This window comes from Festucalex cinctus, chromosome 7 (genome assembly GCF_051991245.1).
Source record: "Festucalex cinctus isolate MCC-2025b chromosome 7, RoL_Fcin_1.0, whole genome shotgun sequence".
In the NCBI taxonomy this organism is placed as follows: Eukaryota; Metazoa; Chordata; class Actinopteri; order Syngnathiformes; family Syngnathidae; genus Festucalex; species Festucalex cinctus.
Window position 1 is genome coordinate 12,290,873 of NC_135417.1, and position 20,919 is coordinate 12,311,791.

Genomic DNA, 20,919 nt, shown 5'->3' on the forward strand with positions numbered 1-20,919 from the left:
GTTCTTGCTTATGTTATGAATGTGTTTGGTAGGGTTGGTATACGTGTGTTATATTCATCGAACTTTTTTTTACTAAAGTCCGAATTTGCATTCAGGTTAATTGTAAATTTGCTGGTCTAAATATACAGTTAATATAAATGTATTGTGGCTTGTGATATTAGAATCCATCCATGTGAAAACACCAGGGGAAAAAAAAGTCAAAGGTATGAAAAATTTCCCTTCGATGTGAGGTTGTCATGGCCACAATGTAGCCCCGCCCCTTGGCTTTCTGAATTCAACTTATATAAGTGCGCGACAAAGCACAATATTGCACGCGCGATTTGCTCAAACATCAGCATGGTAAGTACAAGGACCGCGTTGCGTTCAAAGTCCCTTGTTAAAAGAACGATACGATGTTTTCCTCCTCAGCCGTCCCCGTCATGCTTGCTGCCGCTCCTGCTGATGTGCTGCGTTCACTGCCGCGACTCCCCTCCCACCTTCGAACACAGAGATCCGTCCACGGGGGAGACGCTCGCGTGCAACAAGTGTCCCCCCGGCACGCACATGTCTGCCCACTGCACGGCCGCCGCGCAAACGCAATGCGCGCCGTGCAGGGACGGCCACTTCACGGAGCTGTGGAACTTCCTGCCCAAGTGTCTGTACTGCAACGAGTTCTGCACCGGCGACAAGGTGGTCGACACCGAGTGCGCTCCTCGCAACAACAGAGCGTGCCGCTGCAAGGAGGGCTTCTACATGACGGAAGACTACTGCAACAAACATTCCGAGTGCGCACACGGATATGGCGTTCTTACTAGAGGTGCTTAAAAGTCATTTGAAGCGTTTTGGTAAGATGGCGAGTAAAAACTTTATTTATAGAGCCCTTAAAAACAACAACAACAACAACAACAACAACATATGCATATAAAGTGCTGTACATATAGTAAAAATCAGTAGAGTCAGGGAACCTATGGATCTGGCTCGCAGACAAATCTTTAATTATAAAAAAAAAAAAAAGTTTCGTTAAACTCCTTTTGTCGAATTTGTCGGCTGCATTGACGTCACTCCCGGCGCGACTCGATAACACGCACAGATTTTACACATGAATGGAGTGTCAGTCAATGGACTACCAACAACAACATTGACAATCCACTCATTTGTAAGTCCGTGCCGGAAGTGACGTTATGCAGCCGACAAATTCGGCCTTCGCTGTCTAACATAGCGGCCGATGTGCGCATGTGCGTGAGATCGGGAAGTAAACTTCCCACGTTTTATTCGCGTAACGTTGTCAGCTAATTTTAGAAACCCCTTTGAGAAGATGGCTAAAAGAAAAAAATTGATTCTTATTATTTTCTTTTTCTTTTTACAGAACCCGCTCTTTTGACTTGCCTCACTAAAAAAAAAGGCTCTTCAGATTTATTATACAGCTTAAGTTCATTTATTACTAGGAATAATGTAAAATCCATAAAAAAAGCATCAACATGGAATGTTTATTATAAAATACAATATTCTGTTATTTACTCTGCAGTGCTACAAAAATAAATGCAAATAACTAGGGATGTTCAATGCCACTTTTTTTTTCAGACCGATATCAAAATAAGTCCCCAACTCTTGAGTAGTCACTGATTCTGAAAACCAAGCATTGATACTACGAGTATTTTTGATATAGAAAATCGCCCCCCCCCCAAAAAAAAAAATAAATAAATAAAAGTTAGATCATTTTAAATAAATAGGCTACATGTATATCACAATATAACACCCAATATAACATTGAAATCATTGACAATTTTACTTTAAAAAAATAATAAAAAATTCTAAATTGCATCTTTATCTTTATGGGCATCTGTCAGACATGAATGCCATTAGTGGTGAAAACGGCCACAAGAGGGCGCCCAAAACTGATATCAGCTGCTGTTTGCGAGTAGTCTACCGATACCTTGAAATAAGGCGGAGTATCGGCCCAAACCAGCCCACTCCTAACAAATATTTATATATTTAATTCATTGAAATTTTACTAATTTAAGCTTTTAACTTTTTTTTCTACTAACTAAAGTGAAACAAGACAATCGCTCAAAAACAGCACTGCACAACAAAATAAATACAAATATGTAAACAAAAAAAAACAGCATATTGTCTATAGATCTATTGAGAGAAACTGACTGGAAATGATCTGCCCTTCTGGAGAATATTCTCTAATGGGAAACTCAATGACCCACTGAGATTCAATGACCCAAATGAGAACAAATGACAAGGACGAGTTTTTTTTTTTTTTTTTTTTTTTTTTTCTCCCCCAGGTACATTCCAAAATGACACAGTGTGTCAAAAGTGCTCCGCTGGCTTCTTCTCCGCCTCTTCCTCTGCTGTGGAGACGTGTGGCAACCACAAGCAGTGCGTCAACGGGCAGCTCGTGCTCCTCAACGGCACCGCATCTCATGACACGACGTGTGGCCTCTGTGAGGAACTTGCAAATGGAGGTACTTTTGTCATTTTGATGCGGGCTGTGACATTCTCAAGTCTTGTTTGATTTGACACGTTCGTGAATTTGGTACAGACTTCAATTTGGCTTGAAGGCAACCTTCGTCGTCTTTCCTCCCCAGGTGAGCTGCTCAGGACCTTCTTGTTAAGATTCATTAGTATGCACAGAATGCGCTCAGGGAAAACGAGGAGATTTTTTAACAGGTGAGCCCTCTAAAGTCTATTTGAGTACACATAAGTATCCTCACATGGTTCATTTTTTTTGCATTTAACAACCATCCTTTCTTCGACAGAAATATCGATTATTCAGGGGAGGAAAGGCACACCATGACGCGCTCCTCATTGGCTCACCATCAGCGGCGACGTCGTCGCTTGCATAGCATCCGAATTTGGCTCCAAAGGACGCCAAAGGAGCAGCTGACGAAACTGCCACACGTGTTAAGGGCTTTTCAGCTCGTCTCCATGGCAGATAAGCTGAACGAGAGACTGAAAGAGATTGAAGGACAGGAATCAAACTGTACCTTAACACATTTATTCTCATTTGACACTTGACTGTACATTTCAAAACGATAAACACCGCAATTGACTATTTGTTGACTGATGGTTTAAAGACCTGGAGCATAAAGTGTATCTGAATAAAAGTCACATTTTGCAAACGTTACATTGGGTTTAATATGATGTTTTTGCAGATAGATTCGACTTCAAGCCTTTTCTGAACACTCAGAGGTCACACACTGGATGTTGGATGAGAAAGGCCTTTATGGACCTCGCTTTGTCCACTGCTGCCCACTCATGTTGGAACAGGACAGTGTCATTCAAGTTTCAGCATACCAAGAACTTTGGACAATTTCCATGCTGCCAAACTTTGTGGGAACAGTTCTTTCTGTTCTAACTTGACTGCATGTGCACTAAAGCTGTGAATAAACTCGACTGGCCTTTATGGAGTTCTGACCTCAACCTTATAAAAAAAAAAAAAAAATTTAAGGAATGAATTAGAGCAGAAAGATACCAGTGTGCTGGAAGAAAGTTCCCATAAACACACTACTGAACCTTGTCGAAAGCCTTCACAGAAGAGTTTTAAATCTGTTCAGGCAAGTGAGCAAATATTTTTGTTAATAATATTGCGTAAACTATTCAAAATGCACTTCGGGCTAGTCAGAAAGACGTTAATATCTACAATGTTAATGGCGAAAATTCAAATTTAGCTTATAAATCCGCTTGTCAGACTGGAGGATTTTTCCACCCGGAAGCATGTGTGACGTCATATTGTGAATCCCCTGTAATTCACTGAAGAACCACAAGATGTCACTCCCTCCTTTCTCGAACTACTTTGGTTGTGATGAAGAAAAAACGCTGGCAAAGCAGACCTGTTTACTCTGCTGTTTTTTTTTTGTTTTTTTTAAGACTTAACTCAACTATAGCTTATTCGGGCTTCGATGCGTTAATTCGATACTAATTGCCAAATTGAACGGGCGTTAATTTACGTCGCCTGAGATTCGGAGGTGCCGTAAATAGTTCTCTCCGGTTCTCCCGTGTAAGTGGCAGACTGCTTCGAGCTCGTTCTATTCCGTCTGACACCAGCGAAACCACCGCCCCGCCTCCTTGCCACGCCACGCCACTATCGGCTGTCGCATCGCCGGGCTGGGAGGGGCTCACGCTTCCCGGTCTCCACCATTGGCTGCCGCGGAACCACCACCGACAGCTTTACGGTAGGGAGACAGCGAGAGAGGATGTTGTCCCGTTGTGCCTCCGGAGATACGCTACATCTGGGCTCTTCTTCGGTGTACTTTTTTTTTTTTTCTTCCTCTCCCGCTCACGTCATCCTAAATCCGCTTGATTGACTAAAGCGATGCTCTCCGGCTCTCCTCGCCGACATATTGTCCGGACACTGCGGGGGGAGAGGAGCATGTAACCGGCAAGAGAAGAACCGGCGAGGCGGCAGTGTGCGACCACCTTTTTTTTTTTTTTTTTTTGACTTGGCTTTCTCCCTGTTTTGCCTTCATTTCGATCCCACTGGGAAAACCTCAGCGTCGTTTTGTTTGGATACTTAAGTGTGCACAAAATGAGCGAGGACGCGTCAGAGGTGCCCAAAGAGCTCATGGGTGAGTAAAGATGGTTTGTGGCCATGTGTTCAAATGCTCTTGTCAGACCCACGCGCGTGTGCATGCGTGTACTCGTCGGTGCGAACGTGGTGTGTTGTCGTCCCCCCGCCCATGCATGCAACGCCGCACAGCCCCTCATTGTGCCCGACAGTGGCAGACAATAGTGCGATTGTCTCAGTTGTGGACCGCTGCTACTTTAACTACGTAAAAGTCATGTATGGATGTCCTTTTACACGACAATTACATTCATTGAGACGGCTGTACAGTGCAATGTACACTCACGAGACAAATATTTGTCATTATTGCAACCGTGATGCTTTTTTTCAAGGTGCAAATGTGTTCCTACCTTGAAAGTCTGGTGTTACTTGTGAAAGTACCTCAGGTCCAGGTAGGACCCTGAAAGGTACGATTTTACATGGGTAGAATTCCCTGCACAAAGCCCACCCATCGATTACAATGTCAAATGTTAGACAAAGCTGTGAGGAGTAGACGGTACACGTTTGTTTTTATTCCTTTTATATGGCCACAAAGTTGTGTAAAGCACATAATCGAGTCCCTATCACTGTAAATTCATTCCATCATTCTCAAATTGATGCTTATGTAAAGGTGGATGTCTTCCATATATATATATATAGTCGTGTTGTTTTGCTGTTTTTGTGAATTCAATTTGGTTTCAATAAACAACAATGCACATTGTGCCGTTTCTTGAGGAGTGGCCATTATTATGAAAGTACTGTTCTGAACAAGTTATTAAACATGATACATGTAAATACTGTACTTTCATACTGAGTAGTACAATGGAACATGTCTGATTAGGAACAATTATTGATCGTAAAAACTAGGGGTGTGAATTGCCTAGTACCTGACGATTCGATTCGTATCACGATTCACAGGTCACGATTCGATTAGATACCGATTAATCCCGATACGAATTTATAAGTCGATTGTTGCGATATTTTTTCATTCAAATTTAGAAAATACTAATCAGTAAGCTTGTAGAGTGTAAGATTTATATGAAAATGTATTATTTATTTATCTGAAATTTCAGTCTTATAGAGGTTGTAATCTGTTTCATGTTTGAACAGCATTAAAATAAAATATTAAGGCTTAATGTTCCGTTCATATAACATTCTTCCATGCTCAAGGTGTGAATCCTAACCCGAAGTCAGACGTTTTGTTGAATATTTTTCCATTAAAAATGGAAGTTTAAAAATCGATTCACACACACAAAAAAAAAGAAAAAAAAAAGGCAATGATGATAAGACGTTGAATCGGTAAGACTACCGAATGAACAATTCTGAGCTCTTAAAAAAAAAAAAAAAAAAAAAATCGATTTTTTTTATTGAATCGATCCGAGAATCGCGCGATGTAGTATCGCGATATATCGCCGAATCGATTTTTTTTTTTTAACACCCCTAGTAAAAACACTTTGTGGACAGCCTACACTTTTTTTTTTTTTGTCTCAGGAACTGGTGTCAAACTCAAGGCCGAAGGGGCCAGACCTGGCCTGGCTTGTACCTCTCTTGAAAATGCCTGACACTATAGTCAAGCCTTCTTTGGGTGCCCTGCCCTGTGTATTTACATCACATAGCATAGCATCACAATAGCTAGTCTGCAGTCACAAGATAGCCATCAATTTTGTAGGTAAGCGCTGACAATCATTCAATGGAGACTGGGATGAAGATATTTATAGATTTGGTTTCACAGATCGAGACTCTGATGTGTCTTTTCAAATGGAGCACCTCAGTGAAAAAGCCATTGTGACACACGAGTATAAAGAAGCGTAGCTAGCCAGTTAGTCCCGACTGCTGACTGCCTGCTCAATGTCCACAGTTTCAGCTTTAAAAGTCACAAGAGCGGTCTTGTGAATGTGCTTGTGCGAGTTTGCAGACCTGCTCATACTGTTACGCTGGACATTTACTTTCCCCCTCAGTTGCGCAGCTGTGTTGTTTAACCGTCTTTGTTTGACCAAGCAGTTAGTATTTGACACCTTGGTGCAATCTTGGGCGAGCGCAAGCACTTTCCGTCCCATCTATGGACACACACTTCCTCCTTTTAATGGGGCATGTGGTGTTCAGGAACTTGCCATGGAGGCACTTAATCAGAGATGACTTCACCGGCTATATTAGGTCGCCGTGTGCATCATCCGCACTCTGAATTAGTGATAGACCGATATGGCTTTTTCAGGGCCGATGCCGATACCGATTATTAGTTGTCAAGGAGGCCGATAACCGATATTTCAAGCCGATTTTCATTTGCAGTAAAAGAGAAAATAATAGCATAAAAAAAATCAATTGCCTTTTCTTTTAATTTTAAACATATAAACAATAGACAGCTTTGTTTAATTAAAAATTCTAACAGAAATTGTAGGGAACTTCCAGGGTCATCAGCTTGTGTTAAGCTAAATTCAAAACTAAGCAAGTCAATAAATAAATAAATAAATAAGTTTCCTACTGTAAATAAAGTTTTCCATAATTTCTAAATGTGTGTGTTTTTAAGCATTTTTAGTATTTTTTTGGGGGGGGTTTGCAGTGACTAAATAAATAAATATTTTTCTAAAGTTTCCTACTGTAAATAAAGTTTTCCAAAATTTCAACAATTTTTAAATTTAATTTTTTTGTAATTATTATTATTTATTTATTTTATAAATTTAAAAAGTGTTGGGACTTCCCAGTGTCAGCAGTGACAAATGTATGCAAAATTAAATGCATTTAATTTTGGGTTTTCGCCAGGGTTCAAAAGATCTTCGCAGACAGTGACAAATTGTCTGAATATGTTTGAAATGTATTTGCAACAAGTAAAAAATGTCTGTGCACATCTTGCAAATCCTGATAAAACATTTGCTGCGTTCGCAAGCATTCACTGTTAGGTGCGATTCCAGCTTTTATCGGCCTTCAGTTTCGTAAAAAGGCCGATGCCGATATTGGTGAACATGCCAAATATCGGCACCGATAATCGGCCCGGCCGATAATCGGTCTATCCCTACTCTGAATATTAGATTTATGGTGCGGCATATAGGGAAATAATCTGAACTGTCATTGCGCGCACTAAGCAATCTGCCATGGTCACGTCACGCGAGGTGTTGTGTGGTGGATGACGGCCATTGTTGTTAGAATCGGAACATGCGTTCACGGATGCCGGTGATTCAGCATCATGCAGCGTCTCCCTCCCCCAACTGCTTAACAAGCAATCCATTTCGAAAAAATGTCACTCGAGCTGTTTCCATTTGACCAAAACAGTGCAGCGAACTTTGATGAGATCACGTAATGTCGACATTTGGTTAAGTTATTCTTATGCCAATTGATGTAACTTGTCTTATTAGTGCTTTTAATACAAACACACTTTGACCCATTTTTATATGTTTTTTTTATTTTACATTCTTGCAGCCAGTAAAAAACTAGCATGATTCTCACATGGGTTGCTGTGTATAAAAACAAAAAACAAAAAAGGGGAGAAATGGAGTAAACTCATCAATTAACTTGGACCAGAGCAAATAAAGTATGGGTGTAGCAGTGTCTATAAGTAAGCAAGTATTCACACTTCTTAATTTTCTTGAAGGTCGCAAAGCAACATTAAACCTGAGGGAGAAATATATTGCCAAACGGAGCCGTCTTGGCTTTTGTTTTGTGTTACACAATGTAACGTAACGTAAGAGTCAAAAAGATAAAGGACACAGAAAACAATCCACACACCCACATGAGTGCTGAGATTCTACAAAAAAAAGCTTCTCATTTATTCAAACAGTAATTTACTTTTACAGTACCAATTTGGTCGTCAATGAATCAATAATCAGGTGAGTTAATTGACAAAAGAAAAGGAAGTTATCATTGCGAGTTTGCTGCAAACCAAAGGCCCTTCCTGATGACATCGCTTCCATGCAAGGCAACACACATTGATTAACTCATTTGCACCCAAAGACGTATAAATACGTTCTACTTTAAAGATTAACAGTGTAAGACATATTTATACGTTTTTGTTTTTTTTCTTATGCTAGAGCACACAGAAGGCTTTGATGCAGCCTCTGGACAGAAAATAACGTTTGAAGCAATGGTAGTTATTAAAAAAATGACCCGCAAGTGGCAGCAGAGTATAAGAGATCAACCAGGGCCATGTTGCAACAAGCTGTTTTCGCCACAGTTTTAAACAGATTTGTGAATAATGATGAAACTGAGCTATAGTCTAATGCTAATTTCTGCAAAACGGAAACCGATCGATAGAAATGTACTTTTTCTTCCCCGATGAATCAAATCAAAATCCAGCAAAACAACAGCGAGCGAAAGGGGTTTGCTTCAGTGAAAATGGCTGGGAGTGAATGAGTTAAGGGAACTATCTAAAGTAACCACTAGGGCTGGTCGAGAATCGTGATCATGATAAATACTTTCAAGGATTGTAAAGGCAAACAAACACAGAAACAAGAGATTTTTCCAACTTTACCCAGTTATAACCGCACCATACCAGACTGTAGTAGACCGAGCAAACGTATTATTTTAAGGATGACTTGTTGTTTTGATACCATTTTTACATTTTGACAGCGCAAACGCCAACCTTTTGATGCGGAAACAATTGACTTGTAGAGAGCCAGTTGCCATGATGCCATTAGGATATGAATATGGCAATAAACAGAAAGTACACCAATTTGTATCTACTAGGACTCTATAAACACGAGTCAATTTGAGCTCGAGGTTCATTTTCCCAATTAGACGAAGTGCACATGCTGTAACTCGATCCACGGGGTGGCTGGCTGGTAAAATTAGCACCGCTGTTTTGGACCAAATAAATCGGTGATGGAAGTCAAAGAAAAACGTTTGCTTTTGCTCCAGCTCATTAAAATATTCACGTTGTGTAGGGAAGAAAATGTTAGCCAGATGAACAGTTTTTCGTGCTTTCGCTAATTATTTGTTTTCTTTTGATCCGAAGAAGCCTGTAGGCAAGGATCCGCACGCCAGCGCAGATGTGCTCAAGCGTATTCGTTCTCCCTCCGAACGGATGAGCGGGAGTGTGAAGAGCGTGGAGAGGCAAGCTGACCCACTTCTGCTCTCGAGGCCCGCTTGCCAACTTCGCTGCTTCTCCCGGGTGTGAACAATTAAGCTGAAGGGAGCGTGCGCTTCATAATGTACACGCACGTCTGCGTGCAGCAATTTCCTACACATTTTTATTGCTCTATTTAAGTAATATTACCATCAAATGTAACTTAATAGTTAACTCTTTAGTAGGGTTGTGAATTGCCGAGTTCCTGACGATTCGATTCATATCACGATTCATAGGTCACGATTCGATTCAATACCGATTAACCCCGATACGAATTCACAAGTCGATTGTTGCGATTTTTTTAATTTTTATTTTTTTTTAAATTAAAATACTCATCAGTAAACTTGTACAATGTAAGATTTGTATGGAACTGTATTATTTATTTATCTGACACTTTTCAGTCTTATACAGGTTGTAATCTGTTTCATGTTTGAGCAGCATTAAAATAAAATATTAAGGCTTAACGTTCCATTAATATCACATTCTTCCATGCTTAAGGTGTGAACCCTAAGACGTTTTTCCATCAAAAATGGATATTGAAAAATCGATTCGGCCGCCTATTGAATCGATTCGAGAATTGCGCGATGTAATATCGCGACATATTGCCGAATCGATTTTTTTTTTTTTTTAACACCCTACTCTTTAGTAATAGTGATATTCTGTGAGTTTGAGGTTAACCCCGTTTAATCCCGAAGCAAATGTTCCACACACACGTTGATCGATGAAAGTCCATTAAATGGACAACATACAGTTTTTTTGTTTGTTTGTTTTAAACGTTTTATCCCTCCCACAGCCTTCAAACGCAGCAATGACATGTTTGGCATAGTTTTTTTTTTTTTTTTTTTTACAACAGATGCCCTTCCTGATGTAACCCCCCCCCCCCCCATATTTATTCGGGTTTGGGACTGGTTGTGGCAGGGACCGGCTGTACGGTCCTAGGGAACCGGCCGGATGTGACCGTTGGTGACCGTATTTTGAATGCTGGTCCCTTTTGTCCAAAGGCTACTTTACATCAAGTTTAGCAAAACGAGGTTTTAACTTTTTGCTTTCATTGGGTCTCCAACTGTATTAACTCATTCACTCCCAACCATTTTCACTGAAATGTTTTCCTGGATTTTTACTGATTTTTCAAGGCCTGCGAAATATTATGTTCTATTGCTATAAAAATATGTAACATACCAAAAGAGAGATTAGAGTCTCTTCTTTTATCAGGTAAAAAAAAGTATATTCCTATCTGTTTCCGCTGTGCAGCAATTAGCAATAGAACATAGCTAAGTTTCATCGTTTTTCACAATTCTGCTTAGAACTGTGGAGAAATCAGCTCGTTTTCACATGGCCTGGTTGATCTCTTATACTCTGCTGCCACTCAACCATTTTCTGCAGTAGAGAGACTGCATCAAAGCCTTCTCTATGCTCTGGCATAAAAAAACAACAACAACAAAAAACGTATAAATATGTCTTTGGGACACGTAAAACATTTAAAATATGACGTATTTATACGTTTTTGGGAGCTAATGAGTTAATAATGTGCAGTTATTGTGTTACTCAATGGGGATGTGTGGATGAATAAATGAAACATTGTAGAAGGAACAGAAGGAAGTGTGAAAAAAAGCCATATCGAATACTTCTTTTTTTTTTTTTTTTGCTATCTCTGTTATCCTGATGATGGTGTGGTGGTATCACACAAATATAAAACATACACGTACAAAACATGACTCTTGCAGTTTTGCTGTAATTCTTTTCACTTTGGTTAACGTCACAGTTTTTTGTGGGAAATTTTCCTCGCTTCATAGTTTATAGCTGAATAATGCATGATTTATAATAACTGGATTTAGACATAAACTGGTGGGTATCTCTATCTATGAAGGACATTTGATGCCGGAGTGTTGGCAAAGCTTTCAATGTTTTTGGCTATGAATCGCTGCTGCCAATATTGATTTCCATTTCAAATATATGCCAACGCTGACTTCAAATCTTTTGTCTTTTTCGTGTGTAGAGAGCATGCGGGATGCGGTGGGGAGGAAGGTGAAGCTGTCACTGAGGAAGCGAGTCAAACTGGAGATCAAAGGAGACAAGACAGAGAACCGAGTCTTGGTGAGTCGACGGCTGCTGCTTTCCAGTAGACACAAAATAACAAAATAGCTGCTTTCCTGTCTGTGCCCGTGAAGCCTCCGCACATTCTTCAGTCTTTCCTTGAACATTTGAAAGCAAGTCTCAGAAATAAAGTAGCCTTAAATATGAGGGGAAATGATCTAATCGTCTGACCTCATCCACGCTGAAGGTTTTGCACCAAAAGTACAGTCTAATTTTTGTGGCACTAAACTACCGTATTTTCCGCTCTATAAGGCGCACCTAAAAGCCTTCCATTTTTTCAAAAGCTGACCATGCGCCTTATATATGGATCAATGTTGAGCCGCAACAGGTCTCGCTGTCAAGACGCGATCGGTGACGCGCATGCGCAGAAGATTCCGCCATCTTGGATCGCTAGCTAATGCTAATACTTTACCTGAGAGAAAATAATCAAACAGCTGTTTATTCATTTTGGGAGTTGTCAGAAAGCTGGTTTGTAATCGATTCATAAAGTTTGACTGACCTGTCTGACTGTTTTGTTGACATTCCCTTTAGCGCAGCACCATCTAATGAAGGCATAACGTAACCCCAGCCTCTACTGTAGAGCCTTATATATGGAAAAAGTTTGAAAATATGTCATTCATTGAAGGTGCGCCTTATAGTGCGGAAAACACGGTAGTCATTGACTAGTCAAAAGAGAAATGTCACTTTTGGTGTGAAAACTAGGACGTTATGAAGCACAAAATGCATTATTAAAAATAATTGTAAATTAGGTCAAGAGAATTAAAATGCCTTAGTTTTTGTCTTCATGCACTTTGACATTTTTGTCATATTAACTCATTCACTCCCAAAGACGTATTTATACGTTTTTTTAGGTTTTTGTTTGCTAGAGTTTTTTGTATGAAGGCTTTGATGCAGTTTCTGACCTGAAGTGGTCGCTTAAAGCGATAGTAGTTATTACAAAAAAAAATATATTTTTTGCAATAACTACCATCGCTTTAATATTTAATTTTTATTTATTTTTTTGCAATAACTACCATCGCTTTAATATTTAATTATTTTATTTTTTTTTTGCAATAACTACCATCGCTTTAAGCTTCCATTTCAGGTCAGAAACTGCATCAAAGACTTCATACAAAAACTCTAGCAAACAAAAACCTAAAAAATGTATAACTACGTCTTTGGGAGTGAATGAGTTAATTAGCTGGGCATAACTGTCTTGTGCATGTATGACATCACTTTATGTAGCTAACATAGCTGTCGATATTGTCAACCTTTAGTCAAGACAGATTAGAGTTTACCGTTCTCAACCACATCACTTTAAATCAAGATGTTCGTTATACAATATACATAGTGGAAAAAATGGTGTAATTGAGGTCAGTGTAATTCTGATGAGTTATGCCAGTGGGACATTTTTCAAACTTTGTCGAGTCCAAGAAGCTTCATTATTATCTTTCTGTCCCTCATTGACTTTTAAGTGCAGCTGCCATGCCAGCTTTTAAATTAATTCTCCGCCGTCTTAATACTTTGGCATGCCATGTGGTGGGTAGTTGCTTTGCACTCAGTTGAAAATCTTAACAGCTCAGATAATGCGAAGCAAACTGGCAAGTCATTTAGTGAGTGACTCAGTAGCGCGTGCGAATGACTTGAATGAATTCACGTGGAAAAACAGCAGCTCGTTCCTTGTTTGACAGCAAGTCTAGTGACGTGAAAAACATTCACATCCTGCTATTCAACATTTAGGACGGACTGAGGCTCATTCAACAAGTCATTGAGTTACTTTTGCACTTTGTGCGTATGAGCCAAATAACAACAGCAGCTTGGACCATTAAACTTTTGGCCACAGAGCAGTCGATCAACCGACGATATAAATAATGTATACCTGGTGGATTATTAACAATCCAACACCTTTCCTACTCTGGGAAGTGCAGCTAAGATGCAAGGTGATTGAATTGGCGTCTTTGCAATCAAAATTATTCCACGTTTTGAATCGATTGTCACATGAAAGTCATGTTGGAACAGAAAAAAGCTTCACTCACACTGTTTGAATAATTGGATTGTCCCAACAATTTGATTCAGGGCAGTTCAAGGGGTGTTGTCCAACATGTGATTGGTATTAACTCATTTACTCCCAATAACGTATAAATACGTTTTTTTTCTAAGTGTCCCAAAGACGTATTTATGTTTTTTTTGTTTTGCTTTTTTTTAAATGCTAGAGCATACAGAAGGCTTTGATGCAGCCTCTCAACTGCTAAGAACGGTTGCAGAAATGGTAGTTATTACACAAACGGCCAGCAGGTGGCAGCAGAGCAAAGGAGATCAACCAGGGCCATGTTGAAAAAAAGCTCAATTACTTACAATTTTAAATAGATTTGCGAAAACTGATGAAACTTAGCTCTCTTCTAATGCTAATTGCTGCAAAACGGAAACAGATAGAAACATACTTTTTTTTCCTGATGAAAGAAGAGACTTTAATCTTTCTTTTGATGGGTTCCATGCTTTTATAGCAATAGAACAAAAATATTCTGTGGGCCTTGCAAAATCAGTCAAAATCCAGTAAAACAGCCGGGAGCGAACGGGATTGCGAAATGTGAAAATGGCGGCGAGTGAATGAGTTAATATTGCTCTATTTTTCTTTTTCAACAAGATTAAGAGATGGTCTTTTTTCTGTTGTCCATCTAGTATATTTGGAGCATTTTTTAAATAGGAAAAACGATAAGAAGAATGATAATTAAGGTCATCACATAACTATTTTTCAAGTCATTCTGTCATTGTTCGAAACTGCACAAGTCATCTCGAGACGGGAGCAGAAAGGATGAGCTTTACTTTCACATTTCCTGTGTTCGCTAAATGATCTGGCAGCTGCGCGGGGTGGGAAGCTTGTGGCAGGGAACGAGTTAGTGTGTCGGAAAATGGCTCTTGTCAGTTATGTAGTACGCTCATTAACTGGAGAGGCAGCGAGTCTTCCATCACAAAGAAATACGGTCATCGAAGTCTTGCACAGTAATGTACAATTGTCGTCATTTTCAAAATGTCCTTGCGTTATCTCTGGGGGAAGATGGAGGAAACAAATGCCGAAACAATGCAAAGATGTGGGAATCTGTGTGAGGATCTTCAGTGAACTCATTGTGGCATTTTATACAAGCGGAGAGCATGAGACTGCTTGACCACACTCAAGTAAACAATGGGCAGTTGTTGCTACGGAAAATACAGAAACTGATTCTGGAATAAATACAAAAAACATGTCAGGGAATTTCAATTTACGAGTGGGATGGCGTTTGTTCATTGTCAAGTTAAGACATTGAGCCAATTTGTAAATTGGGGGAATAAAAGGTCAAATGTAATGTGAGGAGTTCTTCGACTGTCGAGCGCAGTGCTTCACAAAACAAATGACGACAGACAGACGGTAACAGCTAAAAGTTAAGACACTTGAATTGTTATTCAGCATAATATAAGATCCGATCCCAGAAGAACACGACAGTATCGATGATATAATAGATGATGAATTAAAATGAAAACAGGACTGAGAGTGCCTCGTGACTTTGTCATTGTGCCAGAGGTTGTGAAATGGTGTTACTCATTCATAGAAATTTGGCTGCCTTTCACAACTCTTGCACTCGAGTCCTCCCTTTAGGAGTTCACCTCTTTTTTTTTTTTGAGCTCACGGTCCAAATAAAAGACTCAGTTTATGGGAGTGTGTTTGTCCAAGACGGAAACTCTAACCAAGGGTTAAAGGCTGTTGCCACATACTGTTTGTTTTCTAGGAGTGTCTGTATTACTGCATATATCTCTGTGATACATCAATGTCATTAAATCAACAGTAATACAGATATCTTGTGTTCCGTTACACAGACGTTCCTTGAAATAATCAGTCGGTTCATCTTTTACTAATTTAAAGCAGTCACGACTAATAAGCTAATGCAGAGAGTATGCAGGGGTCCACTGTACAGTATGGACTCGCAAATACGTACACGGAGACGAGAGTTCAAGCCCTTGAGCTTCTATTTGAAGCTTCTACTTTTCTCGTCATGATCTTCTCTTCTCGCTTGAGGTCTGTCATGAGGGGCAGTGAGAAAATGGAAGTGACCCAATTCTTCAAGCCGACCTGTATTATCTCCCCTATGAGAACCACACAGTCCGCCAGCAGCTTTTGTCAGTGTGGCACTTAAGACTGTTCTTTAAAGGCTTTAGCGCAAGTATCTTCCACATGTTGAATTCCTTTTGATAAAGATTTTAGTCTGTGCTGCGGGCTGTTGCTTTATTTTTTTGTCATGTAGTAAGCTTTTAAAAATAGCTCGGAAGTTACTCTTGCATGATTCACTCAGTTGGATGAGTGAACTGAATCCCGGTTGCAGCGTTTACTTTTTGTCTTGTCTTGTCTTGTCTTGTCTTGTCTCTATATTACGTACGTTCAAAAACTGGACATACTGTAACTGCATGCTCAAACTCCACTTGTGCTCCAGCCCATTTGAAAACAATAAAGTTCTATTTAACTTCAATAAATAAAAAATAAACACTAGTGGAATCATATTAAACTTGGAATTCATTGTCATTCAAATAATTGGACTGCATAAATTTGATGGAAACAAATACTTGAGTGATTCCAAGTGATCTAATTGAGACACTTAATCGGTTTAAACTCAAATTCAGGGAATACGATGACGAAGATATTTGTACTTTTATTCATTGTACACAATGCCTAATCCAATACTGGAAAATGATTAATAAGGCTTGTGTTTAATGTCAATTGCATACAATTAACAGCTATCGATTTATTAGTATACGTCATGGTTTAATTGATTGATTGATTGATTGATTGATTTGCCAGATTTTGTTGTCATCTCTTCTCATTTTTGTGGCTGTTCATAGAATTTACCATAACATAGAATACACTTTATTGTCAAAGAATCAACATTACATTACAAAGGATATCGTTTATTTAACGTGTTCAGACTGAGCTTATGAGTCTATTTAACAGGATAAAATTGTTTGCTAGTCTGGTAAATAAATATGGAATTTTTCTCAGCATAATCAAAATGGCTTTATAATGGCGTGTTGGAAAAGAGATCTTGAATTGGCTGTATGACTGTCAATATCCACAAGAGCGGTATAAAACGTGTACAAATGCTATTTGCTTGACATGAGTGGCGAACGACGGGTACATCAAATCTTTTCCTGTGCCCTGGTTGGTACAAAGTCAGTCTGCTTTCATTGGCTGCAATTGAATGAGGTTTGTAGGTCGTAGCCACAGTTAGCATCGATTGGACTGAACTGACATTTGTGCACGGTTGTCGCCCGACATATGGAAACAATTTGTGCCATAGCCAAAGACTGTATGAGTGTAGCTCAACTTTCCACAGCTGGCTTCATGTTATTCTTCTGTACGATACAAATTTTTGTCGTTAATACCACTGCTGGTTCAGCCATGTAGTGCTTTTGGCTTCCGAATAATTTGATCTATAATTACGGCTGCTATGGTCGTGTTGGGTGGTTCGATACTTTGACGTCTGTTGTTTGGTAATTGTCACTTCCATGCTATTAACTCAGTCACTCGCCGCCATTTTCACATTTCACAATCCCGTTCGCTCCCGGCTGTTTTAATGAATTTTGACTGATTTTGCAAGGCCCACAGAATATTGTGTTCAATTGCTATAAAAACATGGAACCTATCAAAAGAAAGATTAAAGTCTCTTCTTTCATCAGGAAAAAAAGTATGTTTCCGTTTTGCAGCAATTAGCATTAGAACAGAGCAAAATTTAATCAGTTTTCACAAATCTATTTAAAATAGTAATTGAGTTTTTTTTTCCTAGATGGCCCTGGTTGATCTCCTTTGCTCTGCTGCCACCTGCTGGCCGTTTGTGTAATAACTACCATTTCTGCAACCATTCTTTGCAGTTGAGAGGCTGCATCAAAGCCTTCTGATGCTCTAGCATAAAAAAAACAAAAAACAAAAAACGTATAAATACGTCTTTGGGACACTTAGAACATTAAAAAAATGTGTTTATACGTTATTGGGAGTAAATGAGTTAACAAGTAGTGTGGATCATGTTGGAGAGGAGAATTACAGATGTTTGTCTTTCTTGTTCACAAGTAATGTCAGCCAAAAACACTATAATGTATCGTGTCGTACTGTTATCTTGCTAGCTTATTTGTGTCGTCAGCCTGCCCACACTGCGGTGAAAGGGCAAATCTAAATCTGAACACTTGTTGTTTATTAAGGGGTTGTTGTTCCTCGTCAGGTTTGAAGTTAAGCATTTAGTTGTGGTAATTTATATCAGTGCTTTCCTCTGGCAAAGATAGCTGTACTAATGTGTGTTATTGGTGTTGACTGATGTTATCTGCCTACTCCAGAGGGAAACCTGTGCTGCCAACATCAGAAAGATTCCCCTCCTTCCCCCTCCTTTCTTTTTACTCGGTCTTTGTCGCTGTCATTCCTTCCTTTGACGTATTTCCCGACTGTCTCCGACACAAAAGCACTGTGGGTCCCACCTGGAGCATTGGAAGGCTTCTCCTCTCTGCCTTTGTTTTGTTAGCGCTGCAAATTAACGCATATGCACGTCTTGATTACTTTCTTGCAGTTTTATCTCTCGCATCTCGATGTTCTGTGCTGATATAATTTACCAAGGAACCTTGGCCAGCATGCAGGGCGACTTCACACGCAGACCTCCCCCCTTACTATGTCTGGCTGGTATGCTGATGAATGATTGTGATTGTTCTTTATCTTTGTAAACAAAACGCAGCGTTCTTACAGGACACCCTGCAGGCTGATATTCTTGTAATCCTTGATCTGCTCTATCAGCAGAGACGGGGGAAGACGGGGAGAATGAATATTAACTCATTTGGTCCCAATAACGTGTAAATACGTTTTTTGTTTTTTTTTGTTTTAAGTGTCCCAAAGACGTATTTATACGTTTTTTTTGTTTTTTTTTGTTTTTTTTTGTTTTTTAATGCTAGAGCATACAGAAGGCTTTGATGCAGCCTCTCAACTGCAAAGAACGGTTGCAGAAATGGTAGTTATTACACAAACGGCCAGCAGGTGGCAGCAGAGCAACGGAGATCAACCAGGGCCATGTAGAAAAAAAGCTCAATTACTTAAAATTTTAAATAGATTTGTGAAAACTGATGAAACTTAGCTCTCTTCTAATGCTAATTTATGCAGAACGGAAACAGATAGAAACATACTTTATTTTCCTGATGAAAGAAGAGACTTTAACCTTTCTTTTGATAGGTTCCATGCTTTTATAGCAATTGAACACAATATTATGTGGGCCTTGCAAAATCAGTCATAATCCAGTAAAACAGCCGGGAGCCAACGGGATTGCGAAATGTGAAAATTGTTTTGACATAATTGGTGTAATTTGTCGGTTGCAGTATTATTTTGCAGCTCCTGTCAATGTCACCAACTTTTGTTGACAGATTAGAATAGAAGAAGCCCATAGAATGACGGCTCTCTTGCACAGTTTTACATCATCTCTGATAATTCAAAAATAGCAGTTCGCAAAGCAGTTTGTTTTTTATCTGCACCATTTCTTCATTTCTTGCATATTCATGTCATCTAACCATCATTCATATTCTATAAGATAAGAAATAGGAAGAGATTGCAGTGAAAGAAAATCCGAATTATTTTTGGGAAAATAATTTTGTGTGCAACGAAGATCACAGTCTCACATTAATTTGCATTTTAAATCATGTATCATATTAAAAAAAGTGTAATTTCATTACACATTTTCTAATCATCCATTTACGTATGCTTTGGGTACTCGTTTGACTTGGAAGTAGCCAGAAGAGTCAATGATTTGTTTCAGAAGGTGCATTTTAAGATTTCTTCTTTTTTTTTTTTTTTAAATTGAATGTTATAAAATAACATTTTGAGCTAGCTGACAATATATTGTAGCTTTCTCATGCTTTGGTATATTGATAAATTATCATGAGGAAGAGCCGCTTTCATAAATGACCGTTGATCGAAAAACTGTTTGTGTTCACAAATTTGTGTATGGCTCAATTGTTGCCATAGAAACCCATTGTGTGCATCATGAGGGTTTGACAGTTTTGACAAAAAAGGATAATGGAGTCATGCTGGTGTTGTGAATGGAGAGAAGACACACAGACGTGCTGTGTAGTTTTTGTCTGTCATTGCTTCTTTATTGGAGCTCAAGATGTTTCATTGATATTCATAATTTTATTATTCCACTCACAGTAAAACAGACGCACCACTACGGCAAAAACAAAAACTGTATGAAGTTGAACAATTCTTTGTTTGTAAAGAGAGTACATTATTTTCCAGTTGTTGTTTTTGTTTTTTTGTGTACATAGCAAACAGCAGTGTTACATGGATCACATTAAAATTTCACTTAGTTTGAAGCACAAGTATTTCTGTTGTACATTTTCTATTGTACAGTGAATTGTCATGTTTGAAAAGTTGTTTTTAAATGAAAACCACCACGACTGACATTGAACAGGGAAGTCAGGTGAGTAATGTCAAAGAAACAACGAGTGATGCACATATCCACAAAATGGACTAAATAGTTGGAATGGCTCCGAGCAAAACGCACGACTCTGAAGTGACCTTCTGTGAACCCTGATCTCAATCCGGTTGGACATCTGTGGACGAGCTAAAACATGTCGTCTGGGGGAAAGCAAACCTGAGACAACTGGAGCGGTTCGCATTTTGATTTTTACTCAGTCCTGTTTCATAAGTTTGATTTTTAGAACGATTCTGCTCAAGGAAAAACCCAATACGAAAAATGTTCACCTCAGATTTTTTGAAAATATATTTTTTCTGAAGTCGAAAAGCGCTATACAAATAAAGCTTATTTACCTACTTTTTTAAAACTTGGCTAGGTCTTTTTTTTTTTATATTTTTTTTTGCAATCATAGCAGCTCAGCGTAATTGTATAGATTTGTAACTTATCTCTAGAAATCTGAATGCACAAAAATGACCCTGCTAGTGACTTTACCCAAGTTTTTTCCGTGATAAGTATCTCATTAAAATGTGCTAAATTTCACATTAGAAGGTGATGAAGTTTATGGTGAAATGTGATCTTTATTTTCTAACTTGAGAAGGACCAATTAATTTCTTGTTTGTTAAATAAGACTTGCAATAGCATCATCGTTCGTTCGGCCCTATAGTAGAAATGAGAAAAATAAGATTGTCAACGTTGCAGATTTGTATGTGCATAGCGTTGGCATCTGGCACTTTTGACTAAAATGAATGTTTCGTCTCCCAGGCCTGTCTGTCTCGATCACATCAAACCTTATAACTTATGGA

General features: G+C 39.0%; 2 protein-coding genes across 2 annotated transcripts in view; both read left to right on the forward strand.

Moving 5' to 3' along the window:
* The first annotated feature begins 40 nt into the window (after nt 1–40).
* LOC144022285 (uncharacterized) lies at nt 41–3,112 on the forward strand. Its single transcript, XM_077526973.1, has 5 exons — nt 41–339; nt 409–796; nt 2,271–2,450; nt 2,574–2,655; nt 2,745–3,112. Exons 1-5 carry the CDS (start codon nt 337–339, stop codon nt 3,001–3,003), a joined length of 912 nt encoding a protein of 303 aa, XP_077383099.1. The 5' UTR covers nt 41–336; the 3' UTR covers nt 3,004–3,112.
* A 750-nt stretch (nt 3,113–3,862) lies between these two features.
* Nucleotides 3,863–20,919, forward strand: part of LOC144021812 (F-actin-uncapping protein LRRC16A-like) — a 60,181-nt gene continuing 43,124 nt past the window's right edge. The window contains exons 1-2 of the mRNA XM_077525982.1: nt 3,863–4,553; nt 11,578–11,675. Of these exons, the coding sequence (XP_077382108.1) occupies nt 4,514–4,553; nt 11,578–11,675 (138 nt within the window). The 5' untranslated portion in view covers nt 3,863–4,513. The remainder of the gene's footprint in view (nt 4,554–11,577; nt 11,676–20,919) is intronic.